Raw genomic sequence first — 11223 nt, forward strand, 5'->3', positions numbered from 1 at the left:
TAGAAACGCCCGCGCCGAATTTTTGTGTCCCTCAGCCAAACATTAAGTTCTCCGCCCCGTCGCTTGCGGTAGCTTTTCTTCTTCATTCATTCTCACACTTTTCTCCTGCTTTCTTCTCCTCCTCAACTATCTATCTTAAGTCTGTTTTCCCTTCTGGAGCAGGTCTTTTTTTTTTTTTTTTTTTTTTAGGAATCTCACTCTCCCATCGTCCCTTTTTCTCTTTGAATTAACGATCTTACGTTGTTATACCTTGTGAGTCTTGTTCCCTTCCCACCCCCCCCAACCACCTGAGTGAGGAGAGCTGCTGCCAAAGTTGAGAATTATTCTGAACTCTTCTGTCCTCATCCGGAGATTCACGTAGATTTCTCCATGAATATCTTGGGATTCTATATTCTACCTATTTGCAGTATACTTATGACTAACACAACATTCGACGTGGAATAGAATATAACCTACATCCCTCATCATGTCCGAGACTTTTGAGTTCCAGGCTGAGATCTCTCAGCTCCTCTCTCTTATCATCAACACTGTCTACTCCAACAAGGAGATTTTCCTGCGTGAACTTATCTCCAACGCCTCCGATGCCCTTGACAAGATCCGCTATGAGTCTTTGTCGGACCCCTCCAAGCTCGACTCGGGCAAGGACCTCCGCATCGATATCATTCCCAACAAGGAGGCTAAGACCTTGACTATCCGTGATACCGGTATCGGTATGACCAAGGCTGTAAGTCAATATTGTCTTTGGTTGGCAATATGCCTAAACAGACCCCAATCTAACCATATCGCTTTTGTCTAGGACCTGATCAACAACCTTGGTACCATCGCTCGCTCTGGTACCAAGCAGTTCATGGAAGCCCTCTCCGCAGGTGCCGATATCTCCATGATTGGCCAGTTCGGTGTTGGCTTCTACTCTGCTTACCTTGTCGCTGACCGCGTCACTGTCATCTCTAAGCACAACGACGATGAGCAGTACGTTTGGGAGTCTGCTGCCGGCGGTACCTTCACCCTCACCCAGGACACCGAGGGCGAGCCCCTTGGCCGTGGTACCAAGATGATCCTCCACTTGAAGGATGAACAGACTGACTACCTCAACGAGAGCCGCATCAAGGAGGTTGTTCGCAAGCACTCCGAGTTCATCTCTTACCCCATCTACCTCCACGTTTTGAAGGAAACCGAGAAGGAGGTTCCTGACGAGGAGGAGGAGACCAAAGAAGAGGAGGGCGATGAGAAGAAGCCCAAGATTGAGGAGGTTGATGAAGAAGAAGAAGAGAAGAAGGAGAAGAAGACCAAGACTGTCAAGGAGAGCAAGATCGAGGAGGAGGAGCTCAATAAGACCAAGCCCATCTGGACCCGTAACCCTGCTGATATCACCCAGGAGGAGTACGCTGCCTTCTACAAGTCCCTCTCCAATGACTGGGAGGATCACCTTGCCGTCAAGCACTTCTCCGTTGAGGGTCAGCTCGAGTTCCGTGCCATCCTCTATATTCCTAAGCGTGCTCCTTTCGATCTCTTCGAGACCAAGAAGACCAAGAACAACATCAAGCTCTATGTTCGCCGTGTCTTCATCACCGACGATGCCACCGACCTCATCCCTGAGTGGCTCAGCTTTATCAAGGGTGTTGTTGATTCTGAGGACCTTCCTCTTAACCTGTCCCGTGAGACCCTGCAGCAGAACAAAATCATGAAGGTTATTAAGAAGAACATTGTCAAGAAGACCCTTGAGCTCTTCACCGAAATTGCTGAAGATCGTGAGCAGTTTGACAAGTTCTACTCTGCCTTCAGCAAGAACATCAAACTTGGTGTCCACGAGGATGCTCAGAACCGCCAGACTCTCGCTAAGCTGCTCCGTTACCAGTCTACCAAGTCGGGTGATGAGGTCACCTCCCTCTCCGACTATGTCACCCGCATGCCTGAGCACCAGAAGCAAATCTACTACATCACTGGCGAGTCTATCAAGGCTGTCGCCAAGTCTCCTTTCCTTGACAGCCTCAAGCAGAAGAACTTTGAGGTTCTCTTCCTGGTTGACCCCATTGATGAGTACGCTTTCACCCAGCTAAAGGAGTTTGATGGCAAGAAGCTTGTCGACATCACCAAGGACTTCGAGCTTGAGGAGTCCGAGGAGGAGAAGGCTGAGCGTGAGAAGGAGGAGAAGGAGTTCGAGGGTCTCGCCAAGAGCCTCAAGAACATCCTCGGTGACAAGGTGGAGAAGGTTGTTGTCTCCCACAAACTTGTTGGCTCTCCTTGCGCCATCCGTACTGGCCAGTTCGGTTGGTCTGCCAACATGGAGCGTATCATGAAGGCCCAGGCCCTCCGTGACACCTCCATGAGCTCCTACATGTCTTCTAAGAAGACCTTCGAGATTTCTCCCAAGTCTGCTATCATCAAGGAGCTCAAGAAGAAGGTCGAGGCTGATGGCGAGAGCGACCGTACCGTCAAGTCCATCACTCAGCTTCTGTTCGAGACCTCTCTCCTGGTTTCCGGTTTCACCATCGACGAACCTGCCAGCTTTGCCGAGCGCATCCATAAGCTTGTGTCTCTTGGTCTGAACGTTGACGAGGAGGCAGAGACCTCGGAGGAGAAGGCCGCTGAAGAGGCTCCTGCCGCTGCCACTGGCGAGAGCTCCATGGAGGAGGTTGACTAAATGTTTCGGTAGCAACGGAAACGAAATTCAACTGCTCTCATAACCTATTTTCTAAAACTGTTCCAGCAATATCTGCATCAGGGTTATCTTACATCACTGACTCGTATTGCTGTTTCATTTGGGACGGGAGAAAGGTGGTTCCTAGTTACGATGTGAATTTTAATCTTTCGGCGTTTTGAGCGTTTGCTTTCCATATCATACTACATTAAATTATTACGTCTGATTCATAACTTTTACTTTCGCTCACTTCTCCGGGTTCGGATATTGAGTGATCTTAGACAGGTAGAACGTTTTTCGAATAAAAGCCAAGGCTTCAACTATTACTAAGTCTTGTATATTCATGTATATGCTCGAAAAAATGAAATGCTAATGTCCGATCTTGGTAGGGAGAATCCGTGAACCATGCTGCCTTCTACCTGCGCGTAGTCTGGCTTATATTTAGCGATCAAAGGAATGAGGCGCCTTTTATTAGCCTAGCAAGTAACATCGAACCCGGCCACCGATGCGTCGCGCATACATACATTCATTCCCATAACACACGTTAGCTTGTAACACAGCAGAGAGATGAAATGCAAAACTCCGTACTCCGTCAGTGCATAAAATTGGGGCCATGCATTACTTTATAGTTATTCTCGTTAGGCGTGATTCGTAGACTTTGAAGAGCAGTCATGGGACAACGAGGGACATGCAAATCGAGAGGCAATGCTAGTAAGCAAGTAGCTATGCAGGGACACTACACGATGGCCGCCGCCTCGCAGGGGATGGCCCAGTCCAACGCACTTGTTTCATTTGCTGCTCAATCCTAGACAATGCATACCTAGCAAGTATCACAAGGCGCAGATACTCTGGTTGGCGTGTCTCCTTAATGGCCAATGCAATACCAATCAAATCGCCACTCAGAGAAACTTCGTGAGGATAATCCCCAGGCCTTCGCAAGCCACAACGCAAGCCCTCCAACGACCCCGAAACTACCCACAATTTGGATGATGGCCCAACCCCGGCGCTTAAGATCCTCGGACCACCAAACTAGACCCAGTGGATCATGAGGGCTTATCCTTGCAATACGACATTCTACCCTCTTTCCGTTTTGTGTCCGAACTAGAATACCGCTACCTGCTTTTTCCGCAGGTACACGGAGACCGCAGAAGCCAGGAGTCTGTGAGATAGGCACTAATGAACCATCTACAACACACTCTCCCAGACGCTCCGTGAGCCAGACAGCACGATCCCCCCTTGCCATGTTGGCGTATCTTTCTCGTTCATTACGTAGGCTTTGTTGAAGGTCAGACGCCCACTTTGCCAGCTGTACCCGGGCCAGCCTCTCTTCGTGGCGAGTATAGTCAGATATTCGCGCCATGGTGTAACTGGAGGAGCCACCCCGTAAAGTATGAACACCAGGAAGGACGTTATTTGGTAAGGCATCCTGCTGCCAATATGACTGCTCTTGTTGCCGTAAGGCAAGCTTCTTGGCAGATAAATGTCGCAGCCAGGCTATATTTTCTCGGTCAAATAACATCTGCACTAAGATCATTAATTCGGACCCCATTAAAGGCTGGACGTAGTCCGGACTCATCAGGGTGCTGGCGTCCATAACGTCATCATCGTCGGACTTGGCGGACGAAACTGCAAAAGGACACTGAGCGTTGAGCCCGTTGACTTCACCGAGGGATACATCCCCAAAAAGGAAAGGTTTAATGTTGGCCTCTTGAGCTTGCTTATGAAATGTGGATTTGAGGGCCGAGACTCGACTGGATGACAAGAGATCTGATTTAGATATGACGGGAATGACGTTTGTCCAGTCGCATAGCTTCCGGATAGATTCAATATCTGTATGAAGGGTATCTGAAAAGACGTGAGCCCGGTAAATCAGAATAATGCAAAAGGGAATGCTCATCGCGTACCTTCAGAGAGGAGGTATAAGACAGTGTCAACCTGGGCACCACCGTTGCCCGCGAGCATATTCTGGAAATCATGATTGGCCGAGTTTAGGGACGTCATTGCCCGGAGAAGCTGTTGACGGATATATTGTATGATGATGTCAGTTTGCCCTACACAGTCCAACTCGTTGGACTGGGGATCAACGAAACAGAGATTACGCTCCAGGACTACATCACCCATGCTCCGTCGTCTTCGCAAAACACGCGAATCTTCTAGGTCTGACCACCATACGGGATATGGTTTTGTGCTAGCATAAATTTCCGTGACAGATGGAGGACTGCTGCGTGTCTGGAAGGAATGGGATGAAGAGCCAGGTGTGCGGGTCGATTTTGAGAGGGGCAGGGAGGGAAAGGGGTCGACGTGAACGATATCTTCGCAAGCTTGAACAATGGATTTGATGAGGGAGGTTTTCCCAGTGCCTAGGTGTAAGTGGAACTTAGCAAATATTCCAGTAATCTATTCTTAACTTGACCCGTACTTACCAGAAGCACCTGCGATTAGCACTTTCAGACGGCCCAGTGACTTCCCTCGTTCTGTAAAAGGCCTTCGACTGGGCATCCTAATACTTGGCATTACCAACTGAGATGCGCTATCAAGGCATATGTTGGATGGTGTCGGGAAATTATTGTCTTCTTCACCTGAAGCCACAATCTCACTGCTTACATCATCGGTAATCGAGATGTCATCGAGATGCCTCAGGGACTGGTTGGAGAACGATTTGGGACTGCTGGGGAGAGAAAAGGATGGGTCATCTGGGTTGCTGAGGTTTGATGGCGTCAAAGGTCGAGGAGAAGTGCGATCAGAAGATGGTAAAGAAATTTCCAATCTGCTAGCATTGAGTAGATCGCTGGGTTTGAGAGTCGACTTGCGGCGAGGCAATGAGGTAGCATCGTTATCACCGTTATCTAGATGGTCGCGGGGAGGCGGTTGTTGTTGTCCGATCGAAGTCGTGGAATCAGAGTTCCCACCCGAAGGAAAGGGCTCGCACTCGGAGGCAGGGGGATTGGCATCGAGAACGGCTTCTTCGAGGCTTTGTACACCGTACATACTATCCCTTGAAGGAACTGACTCACCGGGAGAGAGCTCCTCCTCCGCATCGCGATCACGACTGCGGGCCAGGAAGAAGGTCGCGGGGGCAGTACTAGTATTGCGGGGGTCGGTCCACTGCTGTTCGATGGAGGACTTGCGGGCCCTACGCAACGCGACATCTGGGACAGGCGGTCTCATGGTAGATAACAGGTGAGGAGAAATTATACAAGGTCCCCAACATGTACATGGAGAAGGATAGCAGAAACATGAAGAAGACGATAGTTTTGGCTGAGGTGGTGCGCGGTGATGTGATGTTGTTTGTTGAATGCGATGTCCATGTTATGTCATGTCATGTCACGTTGTTCAAGTCACGACCCCTCCAGCAACCCAAACCCCGCATTGGTAACAAATGTCCAGTACCCCGATATGTCTTTATGTAGGCAGGTATGCTAGCCACATGGTCAGGCCAACGGCTCTATACACTACTCTTTCCTCCACTGTAGGTACAGGACGAGAATCATGGCAGTAGCAATAGGCGTGGTGAGCGGGGAGGGCAGGTGCTAGTAGTAGAGCAGGTATGTTACTTCAAGTTATCAATAGTCATTCGCATAGTTGTCGTGTACGAAGTAGTTACAGCACAATAGAAGAATGTCCGGTACTATACAGCCGGTGCTTCCTTCTCCTCACTAGTCGAGATAATATATTATTTCGTCCTTCGAGCATTCTACAGGCTAACGAAGCTATTAGGCTAGTGAGGGTAGTTAGACTAACCATTAGTTACATAGTCAGTCACTTGAAGCAAACCACATTCAACCACCTTTACGGTTTACCCTGTAATTCTAGACTACGACGCTAGAGAGCATCCACTCACGAGGCTAGCCCACAAGGGACAGAAGCATCGGTGTCGGGGGAATCTCCTCCGTTTCATACTAGTGAATTAGACGAGGGAAAAAAAGGTTTGTTGAAAAATTTTTGAAGAATAGCCAAATTATCTATTGATTGGTTTTTGGTCTGTAGGGTTGCCTTCCGTTTACCTTTTTGACTTCTCTCAGTCTCCGGCTTAGGGAGACAACTACCAGAGTATATATATATGTATATATATATTATCAGTTTGATAACTCCTACAATCCGGACGCTGCTGACTACTGCAGTGTTATTATTGCAAAAAGTTGAACCATAATATTAATAATTAAATATTTCTTTTATTATTATTATTTTGTCTAATGGAATTTATGAATCATGAATAATAATCCGCAAGCGCAACTGCCGCCCCCTCTCCGCTCCCCCCCTTTCAAGAGAGAATAAACCATAACACTTGAATAATACGGCCTGATAATCATATGATAATAGGCAGTCATGGACCATGATACGTACCGTTCTCCCGAATCGTATAATGGGATAATCGGCATGGAAAAAGGTGACTTTCGTTTCGAACTTGAGATCCACCCCCATTTCATCCGGAGAGAACTTCCTCTCTCTCTAGACTAATTTTGCCACTAGGTAACTGAGGGCCTTTCCGATTGGCTCTTTCGGTTGAAGGCTAAAGAGTAGTCTCTTTTCTAACGGACCCATCGACATCCATCATCCATGGTTGGCCCGGGAAACAATTTAGGTGAAGTCTTGTCCCCCCTAAGTATGTACCTTTTTGAGGGTCTATATATCACACAAGGTCACGCAGTATACTAGTTATTTGCTATAAGTGTGATTAGGAGATGGATTGAGGGAGTATATATATCATTTGAATGGCCTATTATTCTTATCGATAACAACTACATAACTAAATTCCGGATGTATAAATCATAATCTGCCACTGAACCTTCAGTTTCTTCTTCCGACTTCTTCTCTTCCCGTCCAATCATTATTAATTACTCTCCTTTATTTCGACCTTCTTTAATTGGTTTAGTTCCTTAGAAGGAGGTATTTAGTAGTACTACTAGAAGTGTTCCGTACATACGGAGTACAACCTAATCTCTCTCTCTCTCTCTCTCTCTCACACACACACACAGACAGACAGAGGGAGAGGGGGAGAGAGAGATGTGAACAAAAAAAGGAGTTGCTTAATATTCATACATACACACTGATAGAAACGGTAATGATTTTAAAACATCGTAGGTATCTAGGTAGGAGGTATTGTATATAAATACATATATACATACCTAATACTACTAGTACTGTACAGTGTTGTAGATGTACCTTGTATTTTTTTATTTCCTACCTAACGTACAGTAAAAAGTTCTTTCTCTCTCTCTCTCTCTCTCTCTCTTTTCCCTCCCCCCCACTTATCAAACTAAAACCAAACCCGCCCCGGTTATCGATGTTAATTAAGCAATCCTCCGTATCTCCGCCCACCGGCACAGAACCACCTTTGAGGACTGTCTGACTTAACCTACTAACTTAACTCACTCACTCACTAGGTAACGAACAAACTAACAAAACTAACATATGTTGTCGCTTGCCCGATCGGTCTATTCAGCTCGTGTTCAACTCTACTCTCGCTTGCTCTTCATCATCTTGTCCCCACCAGATCTATATCCTGCTCTCATTAATTTTATCTTCTGCCGTTAGTCAACTTTCAGGATCTTATTCAACTTGTCTTCCCACGGTCGCCATGTCTGCCAGTCTATCTTGTTGAGCTGACGCTCCATCGCTCACTTCATATATTCCCACTTTCAATATCCTTTGTTCCAATACCCGAAATCTCAACCCTGCTCTGTCCTATCGTTTTGCTAAATATCCCCCAAAATTTACTTTCGAGTTGCTATCTATCGTGAATCTTGGTTCGCATTCTGCGACGTTGCGTTACAGACTACAGTAAGGGAGAAAGGCTTCAGAGCAGGGGAGTTCGCCAATCCTTAACACAGAGAGAAACAAACAAGCAACCCCCCTCCCCCCCACGGAAAAAACCAAAAAAAAAAAAAGAAAAGAAAAAAAGAGGATAGCCGGTAGATGAGTTCTATCATGGAGCAAGACAACTCACTTTCCTGGCCGGATATCACCGCCCCCGGCGACGATGAATTCTCCAATTTCCTCGAATTTGGAATGCATTTCCCCGACATGGAGGGGCACGGGCCATCTGACCAGCACCCTCCTCGTTCCATCGCTCATTCCGTGTCGATGCCTACCTCAACCGCTCCTTCGGGCCAGGAACAGCTTATGCGTATGGAGACCGATGCCGGGGCCCCTCAACCATCGTCGTATGACCGCATGATGGGCGATTTTCCCATTGAGCTCTCCAACCAAGTTCACCAAAGCCAGTCGCACGGGTCTATTCCAGCGTCTTTCTCCGATGCCCCAGTGACTCCGGCGTTCTATGCCCAGAAACCTCCACATTCCCAGATCTTTAATCACCAGCAATTGCAACAGCCGCAGGAGCAATCGCACCATCAGCATGTTCATCATTCGCAACCAACCTCCCAGCCTTACGTGCCTCACGGCCAGCCCGTGATCCCTCCAACTCCCAACAGTATTGAAATGCAGGGAAGTGCGGCCAGATACCCGCAACGCGTGGAAGAAAATCATGAAATGTACGACCGGTACGCTCGCATAAATGAGGAGCAGGTAAGCGAAATCGTCAACCTGCCACAAACTCCACATCAAGATGCGCATGGCTAATGCAGCTTCCTTCCCTTACAGGCTCTCTACACCCCCTTGGTGTCTCCCGCCATGACCCCACTGGAGACCCAATTCCGGCTGCCAGAGTATACAATTCCTGGGGAGTACTTTACCCCTCTGACCTCCCCCGCTCTCGAGGCCCAGAATGCGAACTCAACCGGCTTTCCGTTTCATTCTGGCCATGTTTCGGACATGGGATTTGTGAATTCGCCCATCGACAGTTCCATTCCTGTTTCATCGTCCCCAAATTCGCCTGGATTAATTCGGAAAAACCACCGACGCAGACCATCAAACACCAAGACATTTTCTGCTCGGGCCAAGAAGCAACAATCTCCTTCGGTGCGGCCACAGACACGGAAGAAGTCACTCCTACAAATTAACTCGGATGAGGTATTGAACGGCCTCAGCCAACATCAAGGTGGCCCGAGGTCACAACCTTCCACTGGTAGCGGGCTGCGGTATGGAAGCAATGAGAGTTCTGGCCAGGATTCCGTCTCCCCTGAACCCCTGTCAGAACCCCTGATGCCGCCTCCTGCTCTACCCACTGCTAGGAGATCTCCCGCGATTGCTCCTCAGACGGCGCAATCGCAAACAAACGAGCCTGCGACCCCGGCTATGTTGATGCGCCTTCAGCGGCCGCAGCATAGTCCAGCCGCAATCGGCCAAACGTCGGGTCCTGTGTCATCCGAGTCACACGATGATATCATGGAAGATGTTATTCTCCCAGAAGCAGCTACTCCTACTACCCACTTCTCCCAATCGCAAGTGGCCCGTATAGACACCTCCCTGCGAAATGTCCGTACGGATGCCCTATCCCCAGCCACGTCAGCCGTGGTCGCCCCAGCTCTAGAACCCAAACCGACTCCCTTGGCTGAGCGTACCTCAAGTTCAGTAGCCCCTAGCCCGCGCACTGTCGCTATGCCTTCTCCAAGTGGGCCGGTAGGCAAGAAATCAGACACACCCAAACTCGGGCCATTGGGTAGAAAGCGACAGAGTCTCAGCTCATCTCAACCCAGCCCAAATCTACGCCCGAAAATAAGTCCTAGCATACAACCATTAGTCCGAGGAGAATGTAAGTGGAAAATCAAGATCCATTGATCAGCCCAGTCATTTAAACTGACTCCATCCCGTTCAGCAGGCATATCAAGTGAGACATCGGCCTTATATCTAGCCTCCAAATCGAACTACCAGCATATTTTGGATGGAACCCTTCTCCCTGGCGTATCCTATCCTGAAGCGTTGGCCGAAAATTTGAGCTCCAAACGGACAAACCATAAGCTTGCAGAGCAAGGCCGACGTAATCGCATCAATAATGCGCTCAAGGAAATCGAAGCTCTAATTCCCGTTGGGTTCGTCAACATGAAGAATGTGAAAGATGCTACACCTTGCAGTCTGAAAGGCAGCGAAAAGGAGAAAGAGAAGCCCAGCAATCAGCAGATCAGCAAGGCCAGCACCGTGGAGATGGCCATTGACTATATTAAAGCATTGAAGAAGGAACTCGAGGAAACAAAGGGTAAGCTAGAGGCGGCTGAGGCTCGGCTAGGCGAGAAAGAGATTTCTCAAGCCCACGACAGCGACTCAGTTAGCCCGGAAAATGAGCAATCGGACAAGCCTGGCGAGGTTGTAGGTGTGCCTACAAGTCCTGCAACGAATGGCCCTGCATAGATCTTACGATTGAGACATCGTAATGATTTGAACTAAATGCTCTTTTGCCTAGAGGCACCTGTTTTATGTGACATGCTTAACGACAGCAGAATTCGGGAAACGGTTAGATGGTGACCGGAAAGAGTTGGATTGGATTTTCAGTGTATAAAATGGTATGGGATTTTGATCTAGACTTGACATCTGGGAGGCCTTCTCTTCTTTGCGCTTTTGGTTTGTTTCTTCAATGGTGATCTGGTGTGGCCGTGGTTTTTCCATTCGTTCTTTGTTCTAGCTTCAAGCCTTCGCGCCCTATGCTCTTGTCTTACTATGTTAATATCAACACCGCTTCAGCAAGTCAT

General features: G+C 48.3%; 3 protein-coding genes across 3 annotated transcripts; 2 read left to right on the forward strand and 1 right to left on the reverse strand.

Moving 5' to 3' along the window:
- The first annotated feature begins 199 nt into the window (after positions 1-199).
- hsp90 (chaperone Hsp90) lies at positions 200-2974 on the forward strand. Its single transcript, XM_032077436.1, has 2 exons — positions 200-724; positions 797-2974. Exons 1-2 carry the CDS (start codon positions 467-469, stop codon positions 2639-2641), a joined length of 2103 nt encoding a protein of 700 aa, XP_031930504.1. The 5' UTR covers positions 200-466; the 3' UTR covers positions 2642-2974.
- A 1-nt stretch (position 2975) lies between these two features.
- BDV27DRAFT_73047 (uncharacterized protein) lies at positions 2976-5988 on the reverse strand. The gene is made up of 3 exons (XM_032077437.1): positions 5062-5988; positions 4543-4998; positions 2976-4483 (listed from the first exon to the last, which is right to left on the reverse strand). Exons 1-3 carry the CDS (start codon positions 5804-5806, stop codon positions 3504-3506), a joined length of 2181 nt encoding a protein of 726 aa, XP_031930505.1. The 5' UTR covers positions 5807-5988; the 3' UTR covers positions 2976-3503.
- Positions 5989-8566: 2578 nt separating this feature from the next.
- On the forward strand, positions 8567-10885 carry BDV27DRAFT_154991 (phosphate-sensing transcription factor PHO4; the record flags this gene model as incomplete). Its single annotated transcript, XM_032072061.1, has 3 exons — positions 8567-9166; positions 9242-10292; positions 10359-10885. The coding sequence occupies 3 exons, from the start codon at positions 8567-8569 to the stop codon at positions 10883-10885; spliced, it is 2178 nt and encodes a 725-aa protein (XP_031930506.1).
- Positions 10886-11223: the final 338 nt, after the last annotated feature.

The sequence above is a fragment of the Aspergillus caelatus genome, assembly GCF_009193585.1.
Source record: "Aspergillus caelatus strain CBS 763.97 unplaced genomic scaffold BDV27scaffold_36, whole genome shotgun sequence".
Lineage (NCBI taxonomy): Eukaryota > Fungi > Ascomycota > Eurotiomycetes > Eurotiales > Aspergillaceae > Aspergillus > Aspergillus caelatus.